The 21,930-nt window shown below is 38.1% G+C and overlaps 1 protein-coding gene across 1 annotated transcript in view; it reads right to left on the bottom strand.

The window, feature by feature from the left end:
* NAF1 (nuclear assembly factor 1 ribonucleoprotein) overlaps nt 1-20,206 on the bottom strand; it is a 30,427-nt gene extending 10,221 nt beyond the window's left edge. Inside the window, exons 1-9 of the mRNA XM_027883914.1 lie at nt 19,824-20,206; nt 18,348-18,480; nt 16,301-16,394; nt 12,754-12,836; nt 11,652-11,812; nt 9,327-9,378; nt 7,495-7,600; nt 5,817-5,947; nt 3,109-3,217 (exon numbers count right to left, since the gene is read on the bottom strand). Of these exons, the coding sequence (XP_027739715.1) occupies nt 3,109-3,217; nt 5,817-5,947; nt 7,495-7,600; nt 9,327-9,378; nt 11,652-11,812; nt 12,754-12,836; nt 16,301-16,394; nt 18,348-18,480; nt 19,824-20,206 (1,252 nt within the window). The remainder of the gene's footprint in view (nt 1-3,108; nt 3,218-5,816; nt 5,948-7,494; nt 7,601-9,326; nt 9,379-11,651; nt 11,813-12,753; nt 12,837-16,300; nt 16,395-18,347; nt 18,481-19,823) is intronic.
* Between the last annotated feature and the right edge of the window lie 1,724 nt (nt 20,207-21,930).

The raw sequence follows: 21,930 nt of genomic DNA, 5'->3' as shown, positions 1-21,930 counted from the left end.
TTTGAATCCCTCCTAGACTGTAGATTCCATCATCTCTCTGAGGAACCTGTGGCAGCAAATGCTTCTCTGCTCCCCATACCATTTGTCAGAATTTTCCTTAAGGAAACCTTTTTGTCCCTTTGCTGTTCACCCCCAAGAGAAGTTCATCCCCTTCCTGCTGCTTACTCTTGTCTAAACTGGTGTTAAAGGACAGCAAATGTATCACTACTGTTTGTTTATAAATTTAAGAGGAATGTTGTCCACTATTTGATTAGTTTTCCATCACACATGTTATCAGTTACAGTAATTTATACACTCCAATAGTTTACTGCTCCATACTTCTATTTGGAAACCTCAGCCTTCTGAAAAATTAAATCCAATCTTCCCGTAAGCCTCTCTTTCTCTTGAGTCTCACCCCTCATCCCCATGCCTTAAGCTTTCTCTGGAAAGCAGCCCATGAAGAAATGCCAAATTTCCAAAAAAGGAGGAATAACTAAAAACGTTACAGAAGTGACAGGGCTCAATTGCAGCTTTTCAAGCCTAATGTGAAAATAAGATAACATGAGCCAGAAACACAGAAATACTGAAAATATTACTTTACTCAAGATTCACACTTGACCCATCCCAGCCCTGAGCCTAGCAATCCATACTACTTTTGGCACAGTTGGAGGGCTGGTGGGAGTCACATCTGAAAATTCTGTCCTGGACTCAAAACTTGTCAGATACTAAAACTGCTTTATGCAACCTTTGCAGGGAACAAGTAAAAACAAAATAAGAAATTTCAGGTTTTTGAGGCCTTTTAAGAGGCTCTAAAAAAAAAGGCTCTAAAAGGCTTCTTTTGAGGCTTTTAGATTTCCCAGCAATATCTCACTGAATGAAAGCAAGCTATTGTAAAGTTCTAATCTCCCAACAACTTAGTAAATTATAAATCCTTAACAATTCAGTAAACAGCTTAAAGTTAATAAAAATATCATAGTAGTATTCCTACACCAACTACATTTATTTGGAAAAACCAGTCAGTATTTAAACATAAGTAGTGATTAACTGAAGACACATAAATTAATTTGCAGGTAAAGCTCTTCCATGTGGAAGACAATACATTATGGTATTTTCTCTTCATTCCAGTTCAGACTTAGGATCACTTAACAGTGTACTTCCAAATTTTTTGTATTCAAAACACTGACTGCCCACAAGAACTGCAGAACAGTATCTGTACACATGGAAGGTCAAATTCAGAAACTGAAATATTTGGGTTTTGTTGGGGTGGGGGGTGTTTGGTTTTTTTCTCCTTTCAGTTGCTTTTTTGGGGAGAGTAGCAGAGGGAAGCTAGATTGCTTTGTTTTTAAACAAAAAATATCAGATATAATGATTTTACTCAATAAGACACTGAGTTCAACACCTTTTCAGGTATGAATGTACTAATCCAGAAGCTTACCAACTGCTAAGACACAGGCCATAGTGAAATTCCCAGCAAATAGGGATCTACTGGTATTTTCAACTGGCATCGGAATTAAACATTACCAATAAACAGAACAAACAGAGTTTTTAAGTCCTTCTGTCTTTGCATGTCTTTACATCAGAAACATTAGTACCTGGGCAGTATCTAAAAAAAAAAAATAATATTACACTACATGCTGAATGTTAAAATTATACCAACATTAGCAACTAGTGTGGACCAGCTAAAAAGGAGACACAGAGAAAATGTTGCTGCTGAGGATCTGATGACTGCACAATTCACATTTCACAACTTCTATTTTCTAGCTGGTTGGCTGTTTTAATTTGGAGTATCTCTAGAGAGGGTGCATTACACACCATATTATTTCAGATTAAAAAGCTCAGCCTGCTCCAAAGTAGCACTGATCAAGAATTGAGCTGGTGTGCAACACCGATCAATTTCCAGCAGCAAAGAAAAAGGAAGACGTCTTAAGTGCTCCATTTGCCAAGGATCTGTCCCTTTGTCTCGGAAGGAACTAGCGTCCAGACATGATAGCAGTTCAGCAGAGGAGTTATTAAAGCATATTGCTCAGACACTTAAATGTAGTAACATGTTGGACATAACACAGTAAGGCAGAACACAGATTTCTGAAAAACATCCTGACTCAAAAGGTGTCTTGATGACTTTGGTGCCTTCGGTGACTTGAGGCCAAACAAAACTAGCTATTCTTGCCACTAAAATTACCAGGCCAGTTTTCCCAAGTTTTATAGTTAAGGCTTTACCATTTTGCGGACAGATTTAGCAGCAGGACAGACAGCAGGACATTTACCAAAGAATTAAAAATACAAAAGAAGTATTTCCACTGCATCCATTTTTCTACGAAGCATACTCATTCCTTCCCCAAAGAACTGGGTGCCAACACCTCAGGTCCCAATATCCCCATACCACTGCAAGTTTATACTGCTTTCTCAATAGCAAGCATCCTGTATACTGAAGCAGGATCTGACAGTGACTGTACAACACCACTGACAAACAGCTACGTAAGGATGCTTAATAACCAATGATTACATTCAAGATCTTTCGTTAAAAAAAAAGTTATATTACCTCTATTTTGAAATTAGGATGGCACTACTTTAGTAATCTATTTCAATGTTTATTCTTCAGTTTAAGGAACATAGGGTGTAACACTATTTTGGGGAAAGAAATCGATCCTCAAAATATTTCAAACTCATACCTAGCTATCAAGTAATTTCATAATGAAGAACTAAAGTTGATTCCAAGCAAAGTTCTTCAAGTGTGACTTGTACTCACTAAATGCAGAACACCTGTAAAATTTGCTTCAACTTAAGAAACAGGCACGTATGTACAGAAACAGTATTGCAGTTAACTACCAAGATTTAATAAAATAGCTTAGACTGCAATATATTTCTGTCAAACCACATTCTGCAAGCCAGTTTTATATTGGGTTGTGTTACATGCAAATTATTGTTATGGGAAAGGAGAGCACAAGCACACCTCAGTATAAGAGAAATCTTAACAGCTTAATCAAAAAGTTATTCTTTGGTCCAGATCAAATTATTGCAGAAAAAAGTGAATATCACTATAGATAAAAAAAAGTTGCAATAGTAGTAATAATTGAGATTGTTGTAGCTGCACTACCTAATATGTCAGTCCTTTTTCTTGGTGTTACTTACCCTTCAACCACCCCTTTGGATCTTGAGGCTGATGATGTCTCTTCATGCCAGGGCACAAAGAAAGCCATTGGCATCCCAAGTACAAGTATGATGTTGACAGTTTTTTCCTCCGTAATATAAAATTGACTCAGGATCACTTTTATACCTGATAACTCACTTGTAACATCTTGCTTATTCTCCATCTGTCTGCATGTTCACAGCTACATCTGATTTTATTGTAGATGTTGCATTTTACACTTTTCCTCTGTTAAAATCAAAATGTATTTTTACCTTCTTCAACCAACAAGTGGGGAGGAGTTTGCAAGTCAGGTCTCCAGTGCCAACTCTGCATGTCCTGACATCTCAGGTATTCCTCTACACTGTATCCTGCAAAGATACTTGCAGTGAAGCCTCTGTTATGTCAGGTCTCTCTTCCTCTGAACTATCTTATCCAATTAAACCCACAAATACCCTACTCTCTCTACAGAGTAATCATGTGCTGCTACCATCTATGCAAAAACCTGTGGGTATACTACAGAAAAAAAAAAAATACATTTAAAACAAATTCATCATAGCCACCTGGTTGTTAACAAACTGCTGCTGTAGCTAAACCAAGTCAAAAGAAAGCTCCAGGTGAATCAAGTAAAGCTTAGACAAAGCAAGTCTGCTAAGCCAGTCACGAGGCTGCAGTGAGTTTACTCACACCTGTCAACCTACAACTGGGAATGGGAATAGCTGGGCACACCTTATAAAGCCAGAAATTCACCCTTCTCCTTCCCTCCAAAACATAAACATTTACAACAGACTAGAATTGGACATTCTTTTTACTACAAAAAAAATAATCTGCAGGAACTGAGTTAAACACCGATGCCTGGAGTGCTGCTGTCCTGAAAATATTTATTGCCACTGTACAGTACCTGCTTGTCATGAACTGAGATCTATACAACCTTCTCAGTTGCACACCTTTGAAAGAGTAGTTCTAGATTTATCACTATTGTTACTCAGGTATACTAGGATAAGGAGACTTAAAGGTCCAAAATTAAATTCCAGTTCTCAATAGCACCATCTTGACAAGACAGTCCCTCCCTCTGTGCATTAAAATTTTGCTTCATTCTTAAGCTATTTGGAATTAAAGTCTAAGCAACACCTGCACAGCTTACTTAGCCTTTAATTATACACTCTAAGTAATGAAGCCAAAATGAGCTTGAGAACAGAAATACATAGTGCACACTTCTATCAGTTCTGTTCAATGGTTTAAAGTGACTGAATTGTTAAACATTCAAAAATGATTACAAACAGTAATGAATTTTCAAAGGAAAAGACATATTTAAGATATCTGTCACACAACTACTTTTTTTTCTCCTCCTTTTAAAATACTCATGCAGCGTAAGATCTTCCATCCTAGCCATCCTAGAGTGGCTTCCACAGAGACTAATAAAGTGCAACTGTAGGACTGACCTTTTGGACATGTGAAGGTTATTCCAAGTGGGCCTTGACAATTTCACCTTCCTCCTAGACACAAGCTGGAAGAGCTGATAACCTTGCAACTCCTGGAGACAGTTCTGACTGTACGGACAATCAAGCAACAACCTGCATCTGTACCATCTGCATTCACAAATTTAAACAAGGGAATTCTGAAAAGACATACCTTCTCTGCCTGACAGATCTGATGGCTGACTACACACTCTAGGAGGTATCTTTGGGCATTTCTGCGTTAGGAGCAAAGACAAGCTAGAAAAATTATGCTCATTATAAATTCTATTAATTTATAATGCAAAACATCTCATTAATAGGTTGATCTTCTACAACCACTGTAGGACACTAAACCTGACATAATAATTCAGCTACTGGTCCAATTTCAGATCTGGCTACTCCAGCTATTTTAAAAAAAGACCACCCAGATCCAGTCTTTTAGTTAATACTAAATTAATGAACTATTACAAGTTGGATAACAGTTTATGCCTTAAACAAACAGTGGCAAACCTGGCTTAAAATTTAGATGTCAGATTTTTAGTTCCCACGCAAGTAAGTTTCAAAATTTGCAGCAACTGAGAAAAAATGGTCTAACATAGCAATATACAACCTCTAAAAATACTAAAATACCATCTACATGACATATCGTCATCACTACTCACATAGTTATATAAACTCTTACATTTATTACAAAATAGATTTCCACTACATACCAGTCTCCAAAAAGTTTTTTATTTATCATTTCAAAGGAACATATATTATAAAAATAAACAATTATTTAATATTCAGTTATTTTTATAACTTTCTTTTTTGAAACAGAGAACACATATAGAAAAAATAATTTTCTATGAATGTACAAAGTACAAAACTCTGCATTTGTTCTATAGCTGCAGGAAAAGTATCTTCAAAATAAGGGAATACAGCCTTGGCAGCCCTGTACACTGCAATGTTCTGTATGCACATTATAGAAACTTAGGCCTGAACTGGGAAGGACGGCTTTCTGGAGGAGGGGGAGGCGGCGGCGGTGGAGGAGGAGGTGGCAAAAATGGGTATGAAAAGTTGTACATGTTTGGGCCTGTCCAATTAATATTGGGAAGTGGAGGAGGGAATTGATGCATGTTATTGACAGAACCAAAAGCTGGAGGAGGACAGGGATACTGTGGCATCATTGGATACTGTTTTCTATAAGGTTGTGGAAACACTGGCGATTGATGGTGTATCCTCCTGTCTGAACAGTACGGCTGGGGTGGTCTTACTTGTGGTCTCCAAAACCCTCGAGGGCCTGATGGAGGAGGAAATGAATGCCTGGGAAACCCTCTGCCACGGTATCCCCTTGAATAACGTGAAGCAGGCTGCTGCATTGAGTGATGAAATCCTTTATTCTCACCTAAAAAATAAACAAACAAAAAACCCCACAAACACACACAGTTGTAGTATTATTTTGGAAAGATCAAGTTTAGTCCTCATAAATCATACAAACTGAAGTCAAGCAAATTATTCTTATCAACAAAAAATGTTTGCTACTAATATATAAACAACAAAATAATACTGTCAAGTCTACTGTTTAGTAACTAATTTTGATTGATGAGAGAATACAAAAAGGATGATCCTGAGGGCTGCAAATTCAATCATTAAAAAAGAAATTTCACTTTCTTTCCCTCCAGGTTTTTCATTTGTATAAATGAATCATAGGAACACTCACATTTTGAGTATTTTGGAAGTTTTTATTTAAAACAAGATTTAAAAGCAACACATTTTAAAGCTAAAGATAACTCAACACTGTATTACCCTGAGGGAGTATACAGCTTTCAGTCTTGAGTTGGTATTACACCACAGGCACAGGACACAAATGGCTTGAAATTATTCAAGCTCAAATTAATAAAATTAATTTACTCTACCAGCGAAAGGGCAGCTCATACCTTCAGCTAATTAGCTTTCAGTATTCATCTTGTTAAGATGAATTTTTCCCTTTACAGGTCATTGTAAGCATATATTTAAGGTCCGTAACAAATGTACTGCCTCTTCATATAAATATAAGACGAGCTTTAATGGGAAAAGGGCTATAAATGAAGAGCACCAAAATATTGCATATGTTTCAAAAAGAACATTCAAAGATATTAAAAAAGTTGTAGAATTGGAACTGAAACATGAACTCAAAAGGATTTTAGGGCTGGAAGCAACAAGGTATTCAGGGACATACCACCACATAAAATCACTGAAATTTAAACACTTGTGTGAACATAATCCTTGGTACAAGACTACATAGAAACATTTTCATCTTCGAAAAGCTAAGTCTTGAAATGTAGCTGGATACCAAAATTCCTACTAATTTTCATGGGGCATTAGGACTTGAAACTGTAAGTAGGCATGAGGGACAAGTAAAGAAAATTTGGTTACTGCAAAGAGAGCACAGATGTAAGCACACACCTGGAACAGGTACAACAGCAGGAGAAAGGAAGGTGCAGAAGGCCATTCACAATATGAAAAACTATACATAGGTTTGTTTATCTAATGACTGCAGGAAGTGAACAGAGAGGTTCTCAGCAAGCTACACTAGTAAGTTTTTTTAGAGGAGTATATGCCATAGGTGAGGAAGAGCTTCCTTTTCAGACAGAGGAATAAATTCCCCAGGGTCTCCTCCCTGACTGCCAAAGGAGTGAGTTTCAAAAATTTGCACATGGCCTTCCTCTGTATTCCCCCCACACTCAAAGGCTTAAGGTGAACTTGGGCCCAAACAACCCCTGTAATAAGCAAGCTCTAAACTCCAAATAGCACCTGTTCTGTATCCTCACTGTGTGTCTAATACTGTTCTAAGGGGTCCTTGACTCTCTTATGACAACTGTTCTCAATCATTCATTAAGATAAATGTAGATGTGCATTCCAAACTCAGTTTGGAAAACTGGCAAAATGCATTATCCCATAACATTTACTCACTTGGTGGAATTGTTTCTGGTCTGAGCTTTTTCCTTCCTTCACTTTCAGGTTTGTTTTTCTTCTGTTTTGCCTCTCTTTCTTTTTCATCATCACTGAAATCCAAGACCTGTTCAAAAAAAAAAAGAAGTCAGCTGGCTTCTTAGCACAAGAAATTTCCTGTAAGACAATTAATACAAGATTCAGCTATTCTGTCTAGTTTTCCTGAAAAGAGCAATATTCAGGTACTGAACAAAAAAATTTTGATTGCCTAGATGTTAATTAGAAAGGAACTGCGAATCTCTGAAGGAGCTGGCTAGTTACTGCCAAGAAAAGCTTTTGAAAGGCAAACTGCAGCCTAGATAAACTGAAATATGAATTTTTAAAATAGGTAAAAATAACCTTTGCAACTGATACATAGCACAGTGAAACATCAAAAAAAAAAAAAGTCTAGTCTAAAATTGTCACTAAACTGGAATTTTCTGTAGTATATTTAATAACAACATTCCTGTTAAACCTGCAATAGCAATGTTCTTCCAAAGGAATTTTCAGCTTTGAGGAATGTTGCCGTTTACGATAGATTCAATGTCACTGCATTTTCTTCTTGTTATACAAGGTTTTGCTACCTTTTAAATCCTAGCTTACATTAGAATGAGGAAAAGTTATTAGTGACAGGGAAGAAATCTGTCAGAATTAATTACTGAAATACAGCTGGTTCATACGGCTTAAAAGGGGCAAAGGATTGGTTCCCACCCTTCCCAATTCTGTAAGTAGGGAGTTTGCTGCTTCCAGTATACACAGAGTATGTGTTTCAAAAACATTGAAGTAGAACACTACTAAAAAAAAGCCACATAAAAGTTAATTCTGAATGCAACTACTGCCTATTCTACATAACTGCATGACATACTTACTCAAAAAAAGCCACAAGGAATACAGCAAGATGATACATATCATGACGTAAAATCCTTCACTAACTCCTGCTTTTTCTAAGGACTTCAATACAACATACTGCCGTAAAGCAGAAATAATGAACAGCAATAGGTACCATTTATTGCTACCTAATTTCCATGTAACATTCCATAAAAGCTGTGTCACAGAAAAATTGCAGCTGTCTGCTCCTGCCAGCCTTGCAGCATATAGATCACACTTTTGTCATCCTATGACCCCAAAAACAAGGCTGGGAGAGACTGTACTAATGAGTTTACAGTTAAGCTGGGCTAATTAAGAGCCTGTCAGAAAAGGAATGCTTACCATATAAAGCAGCAAGTGAAAAATGCCTAACGTGAGTTAATTTAACATTCATACAAAAATAAAGCCTCACAGTATCACAAAGAAAACTTGACTCCAGCAATTGCACACAGTTTACCATAGGGGCTAGCCAGAAAAGTTATAAATTCAGCTGCAAGCTGAGATGTCTAAAAGAGTCTGGTTGTAAGAGACAATTTCAAGCATCAGTAGTGTAAAATTTAATCTGCACCCTTATCAACAGCTATTACCTTCACAGCAAAAGCTCCTTTCCATCAGCTCATCAGCTGTCACAGTTTGGAGAGCCTGGTATACACTCTGACTGCTAGAACTAACCAAAGATTATTCTAATTGGGGATTACAAGATGTTAGATGTGGATTTTTTTCCAAAACAGAGCACACAGACAGATCAGAAAATCAGAACAGCCACAAAAACAAAGATGTCATAAAAAGCAAGGAAGTTTGCCTGCATGAACTTTTCTTTCAATAAAAAGGTACATCTGCATAAAAAATAAGCCTGCTAATTAATTACTCTGCACATTTATTTTTTTTTTTTACATATAGCTGGTGTAATCAAAAACAAAAAAACGAAAAAAAACCACTATAGTTACTTCAGGTGGTGGTTCTTGGTCATGCTTCCAAGATGCATCTGAACCTTTTTCCCTAAAAAAAAAAAAAAAAAAAAAAAATATAAACAAATGAACAACCCAAAACACGAATTAGACAATCCACATGAAGGAAGAGTAGTACTTTCAAGGTATCAGATCTCATACACCAAGAGGTATCTGTTTTCAGAGAGGTATTTGTTTCTTAGCATTATATCTAAATCAACAGTAATGTACTTGTCAACTTAGGACTTCACTTGAAAAATCTTCCTGCTTTGAGTGATGACTAAGTATTTCACACAGCCAATATTAAGCTTTGATCAATATACCGTTAACACAACCTTTTGAACCTAAACTGTTTTGAATCCGAATTGAGGCAGTTCACTGCAATGACTGACTGAAAAATTTAAACCTTTTAATTTCACACAGCTTATCTCACTCTCCCAAGGCAGCCTTGCCCATTTCAGCAAAACACAAACCACTTTTCATGCTACAAAGAACTTAGTAATCTTCTTTAAAGAACAATATATATATTTGACTTCCCAAGTCAGGTATTTCTGAAGTAAGATCTGGAAGTTTAACAAAAGGTGACTCAGAAGAATCATGAACAGGAGCTTATCTATTTTTAGCAACAAATTGTTTTGCATTCAATAAGTTTTACGCTACACTTCATTCTTCTATAAAGCGTAAGGCTTATTTTCATAGCACTTCAACTTTGCACAATGCAAGGAGATTGCATTTTAGATTTCAGAAAAAGCTTCAAACTTAATGTTTCTTTCATATCTTTATCTTGATTCCTTTCATTTTCAAAGTACTATCACAGTTTTCAGCAGCAGTTTTAAAACTTTAAGCCTTTAATAATCTACAATCTGGTGTGCACAGCGACAAACTGACAAAAAGCAGAAAACAAAAATTATTGGTAATCAAATTTACAATCTGCTAAGGTCTAAAAGCCTTCTTGTGAAGCACTGACCAAAGCTCAGCTTTTCTACTATCCATGCCATCTTGGTTTCTTCATACAGACATTACAGCACAGGTCAGACATCAGAAAATTTTTATCCATTTTTAATAAATACCTACTTTGAGAAAAGGCATGTTCAACAAATAGTACCAAAAGCCTCACAAGAGCTTAAGAAATTATAGTGATGAAGCCCAGAAATAAAATAGTTTCAGTGAAATGTAACTTTAGTGACACGGTTCAGAAATTATGGGTCTTGTCCGACTATACAGGTGTTCACACTGCTCATTTTAATCGAGGCAAGAAGCAATGTCTGATGCACTGCTCGGTTGTGCTGGTAAGCCACAAAGGGTGAAATATCCTGCCTAGTGTTCAATTTTTTATCATGTATGACAATGAAGTACTACCAAAAGACAAACGGTCTCCAAAACTATTTCCAAAGCACGCAGCAGATGAAAATATGAGTCTTCCATCTCAGATGCTGAGTGCAGTACACTCACTTGGATGCAACAAGCAGATGATTAAAGCCTGTGCAGTTACTGTGCTAAGCAACAAAGTTTAATAGTGCAAATCAAAGACCAGCTGGCATCAAAATGCTGCCGAAAAACAAACAAGCATCAGAGCAAGAAAGTGATCTATTTTAGTCTTCACTGAAAGGAAAAAAATATGCTTGTTGCTCACAGAGAAATGAGAAATTTAAAAAAAAAAAAAAAAAAAGACTCCTGCATGCTTGACTAGGGAAAAAATCATTCAGTACAAATATGGGCAGAATTGTAATGAATGCAGATAACTAACCAACTCAAGTCAGATGAGAAACTGAGAATCCTAACAAACAGAAACTAAGCCACTTTTATGACAAAGGATTTTAACCTATAGTTATTTCAGAAAATTACTAATCAATAACTAGGACATCAATATCTAGCTGTCACTTATTATGCCTAATTTCTTTGTCTGTGTCTTTGAGTACACATCCCTTTAAATGGCATCAAGTCCTATTCATACATGCTGCTTTCATCACACAAGCTGGGATACGCAAGCACTACTGAGAAGTTTTGAACAGCACACTACATTGCCACTCAAATCTGTCCTGGTTGTGCTATTTTATCTGACACAGCAGCATAAAAAAGAAGGAAGCTTAATATATTAAATTGAATCAGAAGCTGAACTTTAGTAATTATAGCACTTTGAAAGCTTGCAGTTTACAGCTACTGTCTACTGTTCTGAAAGGCAAAACAGTACAATCTTGTAATTACAACACGGTTGAGAATATCTAAAGGAAATAAACAGTTTAGTATCAATCTCACCCAAGACCAAAGTTTAACCCAATATTTTTAGCTACCTGATAATCAGACTAGAAAAGAAATCAGACTCACATTTTTAGTTTCTCTGTAAATACATACTGGGTGAAGTCCTCCACTGATGGAGCAAAATACATGCTATCTTGCACATTAATACCTTTTTCTTTGATATGCTCAGAGTTGTTAAATCTTAACACATAAAAAGGATGTAAGACAGGACCAAATATCTCAAATATCTGAAAGAAACAAAATCAGAAAGTTTAAACTAACCAACATCAACAGATAGCTCATTTCATTGTAGACAATAGTTTTTAAGAAGTTTAATATATTTTCAAAATGCGGCATCAAATAAAGTTCCTTTCATGCTTTAGTTTTATTACCAAAATTTTGTTTGACAGTGTATTTCCCCAGCTAATTTTCACATTTGTTATCATGTGGAAAAGTAAGTTCTCACATCCTTAGTAATCCTTCCTTTTGTCAAATCTCTATTCTTTTGTGTCCATTTTGCTTTCAAATCTCTTACACCTGGAATGATCTCCTGATCATTTTTTCCTCCAAGGTCACCTTTTCAAGATGCCTTTGTGTCAGTTACTGCTTGTTCCCCAGTTCTGGGGAGAGCATAGAATTCTGCCCTGTTGTACAGAACGTCCGCAATTCAGGCTGAGTTTGCTTCATTCACATCTAGCATTCAAGGATATTACAGTAGCAACCATTGTAGATGATGGCTTTCCTTCCACAGAAAAGACAGAATTTTCAACGCAACACCTCTCTCAGTAAACATTCTTCACTGGCCATCAACCAGAACAGCAGAGCACAGAACTGTAAACATTCCCCATTTTTCATGACACTTCACTCTCACCTTTGCCCCTATCTGGCAGTAAGAGAGTACAGCCTATTATTCCAAGACATCATACATCTGAAAGCAACCTCTACCTCTCCACAAGCACCCTCAGAAAATACCTGGAACTCACCAGACATTGTAATTCTGCAAGGATGCAATGAATTCCAGGTTAGGAATTCTTGAGATTAAAAAAGTAGCAAGAGTCAAAAGCACAAAGAAAAACTATATATCGAGGAAATATTATCTTTCATTTAATCGAGTTAACTCTACTTTTTGGAGCATTAAAGAATACTTTCAATTTTATATTAGAATAACAGGCATTTACTTTACACACACCTTTCCTGCTGGTTGTCGATCTTCTTTAAAAATTATGCTCTCCTCATTTACTGGAGGAAGGCCTCTCAGTGATTCAATTATTACTAAAATGGAAAGAAAAAGATCAATTAGAACTTTATGTTTCAATAGCATGTAGTTAATTGTACAAAAAACAAACCACACCATTATTTGTCTACTAAAGTTCATAGCGCCGCAACCAAAAATTCTTGCACACACATGAAACTACTAAAATTGTACATCTCTTCTCCAATGATATATGAATGGCAAGATTTACAACGTTTACAGAATTACTGTTCTCTGGTGTAAAGAAGTAAAAGAGACCAGATGACAGGTACAAAAGAGAATACTCAGATATGTATGTGCGAGATACCTGTTGAATTTATCCAGGATGTTTCAGAATTAAATGCATAGCAGAAATAATATGGAAGTTTTTTGAGTGCAGATGCAGGTATATATTATGCCTTAGTATTCCAAACCAAACTCTCCTCAGAAAAAAGAATGGAGACTGCCATTCACTACAGCTTTCCCTAGTAAACCTCAAGAATCAGAACCAGAACACAAAAGCTGTCTGTCACAGTTCAGTCACAACAGCAACTGATGGTGTTGTTTACGTATGCACATAGACAACGTGAAATACATTTCTGCAATTTAACATCATATAAGTTTCATACTACTAATCGATGACTAATGATGGTACGAATGGTCAGAGCAAGCACCTCATTCTACTAGCTCAAAATACGAAATCTTAACACTTAGTGGACCTAAACACTTACAAACGGACACAGAGGCATGTTCTTCCTTCATTAAATACATGATCTGACATACAGGCTCTTTAGGTTTTCCAGATTCCTAGATATAATTCCTATTTTTTAGTGAAATCTTTATAGGAGATCACTCTTCTTTGGTAGTAGTCTGCATTTGTTGCTTTAGTCTACAGAAATATCGGGTCTTCTTTACATTCAGTAGGAACTACCCATGCTTACAGTTGTCAATGTAATGGCCTAGCAGCATTACACTCAAAAATTCTGATTCTGAAGGTAAACTTCTCTACTTCTAAAACAACAGAATGCTCAAATAAGCCTTCTCAATGCCTCTCAATCAGCAAATAAGGTCACTCAAACATTTAGTGCCACGCACAGACTATCAAAAACTAACAAGATCATCACTGCTAAACTTACACAACAGGACTTAAACATCATCAAGCTAGAAGTCAAGCTCTGCTATAACTGCAATTTGTAAAAACCTTTTTAACATCATGAACTACTATGTGACAATGCTAAGGCTTAATAGCTCACGAAATTTCAAGGGAATTTGGTGAATCAATTTCTTTTGTGTCTACCTCTTAAGATAAAATATACAGTGAAAGAATCCAATGTGTTGTTTAAACCTCATGAGAAATACATCTTAGTCAAAAAAAAAACAAAACCACATAATAACCCCCACAACATACACACAAAAAACCCTCCCTCAAAACAAAACAAAAAAACCACATACCAAAAACTCTGGGAATGTTGTCAAGTTGATTCATCTGACATAGCCCCCCAGTCTTCAGTAGGCTACAGAAAATATTCTGAAAATCTAAGTCATACCAGTCCCACGAAATCTAGAAGCATAATCACCTACAGCCTATCCTACTTAAGAGTTTCCCCACCCTAAATCCTCAGCTTCTACTCTTGCAGGGCCCAAAGTGCAGCCCCAGAGCACGTTTCTCATATACACCAAAGCTGTTTACTTTCTAGGCTACAACCCACACGTGAATGTTTCTCTTCTCTTAAGTACGTTGAAGCAAAACATAGAAAAAGTTTTGGTAAATTTTGATACACTGAGCAGAAGTTCAGAGAAAGTACTCTCATCTTGCTTTTAGCTAGAGCAGAGAAAGCATGAACCTATACTGTTCTAGCCTCAAATTTACCTCACAGTATGAAATACCGAACTTAAAAGTACCACTCACTGCAGACTGATGAACCTGGAAACTTGCTAAGGAGAACAGCAGAGATTTCTGAGATACATCAAAGGGAAAGAAAAAGCTCAGAATATTGATTGTTGCACCAGAATAATATTTGTTTCCAAATGAGACCGCAACTTCCCTCACCCTAGATATAAACCTGGTATACAGAGGTATCAATTTAGTTTAAAAAAATCAAAAAACAACTCCCAATTAGCTAGCAGAGTCCCTAATATGGCCACAAATCAATTGAAATTGAGGCCACTCAGACATCTGTTTCCAAAAGAACTGAAAAGAAGCAAAAATATGTAGAAAGAGAAGTCATAAAGCAAGGTAGTAAAAGCAGAGAAATAATCACAGATACCCTGGAGGTTTATGGCATTCTTACTGCTTTAATTCATTATGATTACTAGCTTGTTTTTTAAGTTTCACTAACAAATTTAAATTCAACACTTCATATGTTTTCATTACATGAAGTAGGATGCAGACTGAAGAATTCACTTACCACTAAACTGACTGGATTTTAAAAGATTATACTCACCAACGAGGATTAAAATTAAGGAAAATTTTCAAAACTGAAGTCTTTAAAACAGGATTGTTTATACCTTCACATATTAGACCAAAAATAAGAATAATAGCAACTGTGATTCAACTTTTTTTCTTAAACTTGTTTTCAAACTACCATTTTAGCTGAAGATAGCCTTCTTGAAGTCCCAATTATTGTCAATAGGCAAGAAAGGGCAGAGTAGAACAAAAAAAATTATTACTACCTTCCATCCCCTCAAAGCAGCTTCCTGCAAATGAATGAAATTAAATCTTACTCTAAACTAACACCGCTAATAAAAATATTGTAAAGGAATTGCCTGTATTACCTGAAGTCTTTTACGATAGAGAAAAAATTAATAGCAAAGGCTATTTTCTTTCCATTGTACTCCATTTAACACAAGTACTTTAACTTAAAAATTGAACTCAATTTCTAATTTTCATAAGTAAATTGCTTTGAAAGCAGTTCAAGTGGAATAGAACACCTGAAATAGCTTAAATACGAGCATACTATGGCTGTTTTAATAATACCAGCTTCAGCAAAACTTTGATTTTTTATACCAAATACTGAGGCTCCATGCAGATCTGAAAACATCCCTGAATGTCTATTGCCTGCAGTTAAGCTTACATTTACTGTGTATCTCAATCCCTTTAAGTTTACCCTTCAGCACCTATAAATCATGTTAGTCATACTATTCTGTGACTGCTGACGTGGCCAGCTTTCATTCAGTCAAGGCACCAGAAGCAGGATGAATAAAGATAAAAATAAATAAAAAGAATCTGCACCCCTAAAGAAACAAGTCCTTTTCCTGTCCTTGTGTATTAACAAGCAAGCACTTGGGACTGCATTGTAGTGCATCTGTGCTTTCAGTTACGCAACTCTGTAAGTTGAATTATCTGTAAGAGATAATTCAAATATAGCCCATGCTACTGGAAGATTTTCTTAAAATACAGTAATTGTTGCCAGAATCAATATAAAAATCATTAAATACACTGTGGAAAAAAGGCTTTCTAAAGAAAAAATATTAATTAAAAAAAAAGTAAATACATTTTTCCTACCTAGCTGCTCAATAATGCTGGACACTGTCCCAAAGAGCTTCAGTTCAATGTTATCCGGCAGAATTATTGATAAGTCTTCAACAGGAGGTAGTTCCTGAAAACATCAAGTCAGAGTTCAGAATATAACAATGTACCAAGACATTCATCACTTCATCACTGCAGCAATTTGACAATTGTGAAAAATCTAACATTCTGAAGATTTTATTTTAAAAAAATCTAGTTTGATTTGCCTCCCTCAATCATTCCAAATTAACTCCTCTTGGGGCAATACCACTTTTGAGGACGCTTTTCCTAAAGAGACACTTCTCTCCACATTTCCATCGCAACTGAAGTAGAAGCCAATTTTATTTAACCCAAGAAAGCCAACAACTGACAGGCATTTTATTCAATTTTTTGAACTTTCAAGTCAGATAACTTTAGCTCAATGTCCAACACAATAATTAAACAATCAGTAATCAAAAAATAAGACAACTTGCAATTACATTCAACACGTGGTAGAAGAAAAATGTACACAGCAAGAGACAATATAGCATGAAATACAACAGATGTGTATCATCTGATTTGGCAAAATGTTATCTGTCCAATCATATCATGACTAGGATCAGTATAGAAGATGTAAAGATCAAAACAAACTATTTCACAAAGAAAATTAATTTTAGCTAAAAGTAGCATTTGGTACAAGAGGATAATCAGAGAACACTTTCAGAAAAACAACAACAACAAAACCACACCAACAAAAAACATCTAACTTCAGATACAAAAATTAGTACGACACAATACTCAAACTTTTTCCTCAAGTGTAAGGATCAAAATCTACTATCAGAGGCTGATTAACACTGAACTCATCATCTACCCCCAACTTACTCATAAACTAACGTGTATGTCTATACTATACTGATGTGAATTCAATATGAACTATATGGAATACAAAGCAACGGGAGTAAGCATTATTTTCAAATTCAGCATCTGTTGAATTCAGAGGTAGAGTCCAAATCTTAGCACTAAACTGCACTTTCAAAGGCCACTACCAGAAACAGAATCCCACTCAGAGAGAAGAAACTTATACTGTTTCCCCAAAACTTCATCTGATAATCTTCACTCTAACAAAAGTGCTTGGCAAAGGCATATAGAGCAACTCAAAAAAGGCCAAGATTTTCCCAGTTTAATGATATAACTCGAGACATGTATTCATATAGAAACCACAACATTCTACATGCCATTGAGTTTTCCAACATTACATCTATTTCACTGCTAAGACTTAAATGAGTCACTTTTGTGAGAGCAATTCAAAGGCCAAAGACCAGCAGAAACAAAGTTATAATTTTGATCCTAAATCTCAAAATGTACATTCTACCAATCCTGCACTTCAAAGCAAGAGGTTTCTGAAATAGTTCCACCAACACTCCTTAATATATGCACCCAAAAAATAAGACATTTTCAGTTATCAACTGTGGTGGGTTTAGCTGGGGTAAAGTAATTTTTCTGCACAGTAGCTGGTATGGGGCTGTGTTCTGGATTTGTGCTGGAAACAGTGCTGACAATACAGAAACGTTATTGCTGAGCAGTGCTCACACAGCATAAAGGTCTTTTCTGCTTCTCATACCACCCCATCAGTGAGGAGGTGAGAGTGTAAAAGAGACGGGAGGGAACACAGCCAGGACAGCTGACCTGCAGTGATCAAAGGGATATTCTATACCATATGGCATCATGCTCAGCATAAAAAGCTGGGGGAAGAAGGAGGAAGAGGAGGACATTCGGAGTGATTGCATTTGTATACCCAAGTAACTGCTGCACGTGATGGAGTCCAGTTTTCCTGGGCATGGCTGAACACCTGCCTGTCCATGGGAAGTCAATTAATTTCTTGTTTTGCTTTGTTTGTGTGTTTGGCCTTTTTCTTTACATATTAAACTGTCTCTAGTTCAGCCTAGGAGGTTTTTTTTTTCTCTTTTGATTCTATTCCCCATCTTGACATAGTAGGAGTGACTTGAAAATAGATACTTTAGGTTGGGTTAGTAGAAGGTTTAGAAGACTATCACATTGTACTTACCTCAATAGGTAACTCATCTTTTGTTTTAATGCAGTAAGATCTGTCATTCTTCTCATCTAAATTATCGTCTTCATTAGATGATAGTGAAGATACAGAAGAGGATGTAGCTGATGAACTATCTGAATCCGTATCACTGAATAAAACAAAGGTGGGAGTTAGAAGACTGACTTTTTAAAGTCACCGCTCTTGTATAATCCCAACGTCAGAATAATGCTAAATGAAAGTCAAGAAAATACTTATTGTAAGCAATGCATCCTGCAGAATGAAGGGGGAAAAAAAAAATCTAATTTTTGCATATAACAGGGATTAGTTTCATAATTCATGGCCTGTCCAAATCTCCTAGTACATATTAACACAGATTAGTAATTCAGTATTTCACGCTGATGCATATGTAAGAGATGCTTATTATCTTAGACTCCTCATATTTCACATAAAGAGCATAAGAAAATAGTCCCTATGCATGTCAACATGTTCCCTTTAGCAAATGTCTAAGTTCTTCAAGAGCCGGTAGAAGAAACAAACGTGGAGCAACTGATCTTGGTGACTGAAAAAACATGCTACATACGTGCAGACAGCTAAGTAAGTTAAAGCTATCAAAACTGCATCTTTAACGTTCATCAGCGCAGCAGGTTTTGGAAGTAAAAAACGCTACATATAAGTGAACCCCCTGGAAGTCAGGAATTTCACTCCGCATCACTTCACTGCATTCAGGTAAAACTCTGAACCAACCAAAGTCAAACTTTAACCAATTACCTGTTAATGAAGCTTTGTATCTTTAAGAGGAGATTCTTAAGAGTTTACTTCAGGTTCTACTAGTTAAAAGGAGCACATACATATCTTGCTGCACTGGCCCAAGAAGAAAACAAAACTCACTGAAACTGTCAAAGTGTGCAAGCTTCTAACACTGCAAAAGAGCCCACACCTAACCAAAGGTACCTCTCACCAGCTGCACCGAACATGGAAGCACTGACGCAAGTAGAAGATGGAAAGTTTTATAAAAAAAAAAAGCCAAAACATACAGGTTGAGAATCAGTTTTCGCAATGAGATGCCAACATCAGAGCATGAGCTACGGTCCGCAGACTCCTCACCTGAAATCCTGCATTCAGGCTCTTTCAGCAGGAGCACCGCAGGGGCTGCCCCCGGTGCCGCAGGAGCGCTCCGCCAGGAGCACGTCCAGCCAGGCACTCACATGGACACGGGTGGGCCAAGGCGCTCCACAGGCCGCCACCTAAACTCGTGTTTCCGTTAAATCCAACACCCTTACGGGAACTCTTCTGGAGTCCTGATACAACAGTACGTCTCCCAACGAAATATAACTGGAAATGTCATCTTTCATGGGAAAGGCAGAGCTACAGAGGCTGAAACATGGGGGCGGGGGGAGGGCTGGGACACTGCGCTCTGGAGCGCTCAGACACAGCTCCAGCGGCCTAAACGAGCAAGGAGTGACCCGCGGGGAACCCCATGGCTGAACCCACCTGTCCGAGTCCGAGTCTGGGTCCGAGTCCGACGAGGGCCCAGCGGCAGCGGGCGTGCCGAGCTGAGCGGGCGGCGGCGAGCAGGGCGCTCCCGCGGCCGGGGGCAGCGGGGCCTGGGCTTCCCCGCCGCCCTCCAGACGGGCCGGTGGCTCCTCCGTGCTCTCCGCGCTCTCCGGCCGCTCCCCGCCCGGCGCGCTCAGTGGCGGCGAGCAGGGTGCTCCCGCGGCCGGGGGCAGCGGGGCCTGGGCTTCCCCGCCGCCCTCCGGACGGGTCGGCGGCTCCTCCGTGCTCTCCGGCCACTCCTCGCCCGGCGCGGTGCTGGCGGTGCCGGGCTCGAACGCCAGGCTCTCCAGCTTCTCCAGCACCTCCAGCTGCGCCTCCATCCCGGCACCAGCACCCGCGCCACGCGGACCGCAGCCCCGCCCCCGCCGCCCGACACTTCCGCGCGGGCGGCGCGGGCCGCGCGCATGCGTGAAAGGCTGAGGGGCGGGCCGGTGAGGGGGGGAGTGTAGGCGGGGTTGGGGAACTCGTGCCTTGGTGTTCGGCACGTTCCGGGGTTAATTTAAACCGAACGCCGAAGTTTTGTGTTCGTGAGGCTTGCTCCAAAGACTGAGCCAGAGGTCATAGCTGCTCTTTGCTGAAGGGAGCGCTGGGATGGATTAGTTTGTGTATTTTACAAGTGTGCCAAAGATTCATGTAATTAAAGCTAAACGAATAAGAATTAAAAGCTGTATAATATCAAAGTACTATAGTAATAGTAATAGTAATTTGTAGTACCCTGATAGTGGCCACATAGTAATAGTTATGTGTAATATGTAGTGACCCTATAATAGTGCCAAGCTCTCCAAAATCTAACCACATCCTTCACCAAGACACAAATGCCCATTTATGTTTTGTGTTCAACATAAATACAGTTTTGGCGCCTGAGGGTGTTTTGGTGTCTGTCTCGCACAACTCTGTGAAGAAGCCTTCTCAGAGGTGTGTTTCATCTTGTTATGCTGGGATCCAGCATACATACTGTCCTGTCATGCAGAAGAGAAGAATTCCCCTTTCCTCCCCCAACCTCTGCGTGTTGGCAGTCTTAAAGCTCTTCTTCACAAGAGTAACACAGGAGAAAAAACACAGTGTCTTATCTTGAACACGACTTATCCATGGGAAATCCCAAAAGATGCACAAAAGACAAGAAACATCAGGAGGTGACTGTGATGGAAAGCCTACAAACCAGCCTCTTTAACCCAGACTCAATGCGCCTGACAACTGTGCTCCTGTGCCAACACTGTCCCTGACCACCACAGAGTTTCTCCAGACTGTCCTTTGGAAAGGCTTCCAAATGAAGAGCTAGGCTGTCTTCACTACCAGGCAACGAGAGTGAGCAGCAGCGTGCACTATAGGCCTGACAGGGAACCCCATAAATAAATACATGAAAAAGTTGCATGCGATAATGCTGAAAGTGCCAAAGGCAGCTGGGACTTGAATATCTGATGAAATCAGAGGAGAGAATGATATGTTTTCCATAAAATAAACTTCCCCTTCAGGTCTGAGAGAATCATGTGCCCCACGGCTCAAAGGGCACTCAAAACATTTCATTCTTGTCCAGAATATGTCAAATATTATGAGTGCTTCACTAGTACCCCACACAGGCTGAAGGGATCGTCTAAAGGCCAAAGATGTTGTTCCCTGGTTGTTCTGTTTTTCATTTCCAACATGACACAGCAGTTGCAACCAGCAGAATTTATTTAGTAGGAAAATGATACATATCCAAATATGTATGTAATATAATTCATCATTATTTTTTTACAGTTATCTACAATTATGTACAGGTCAAGCAGAATGGGCACATTATGGGCATTTGGGTTTTTTTGCGTTGTCATAAGTGAGGAGCCTGTACAGGCTGTATGTGTGAACAGCAGCAGTAAACACTGACTGCACAGTTATACAGAAACACCTTGGTTAGGAATCATCTTCTCTCCAGTGACAGCATATGGATCCTGAAGTGAGGGTACATGGGAAGCGTGGGCTGGAAATTACTGCCCTGTACTGCAAGCCCTTTAACAAAAGGAATATTTAACAATTCATGGAAGTAAATGTCTACAACAATTAGATGTCA

Source organism: Empidonax traillii, unplaced genomic scaffold (assembly GCF_003031625.1).
Source record: "Empidonax traillii isolate 1590-97213 ecotype Southwest subspecies unplaced genomic scaffold, ASM303162v1 scaffold137:size1056949, whole genome shotgun sequence".
Taxonomy (NCBI): Eukaryota; Metazoa; Chordata; class Aves; order Passeriformes; family Tyrannidae; genus Empidonax; species Empidonax traillii.
This window is presented reverse-complemented; position numbering and strand designations above follow the sequence as displayed.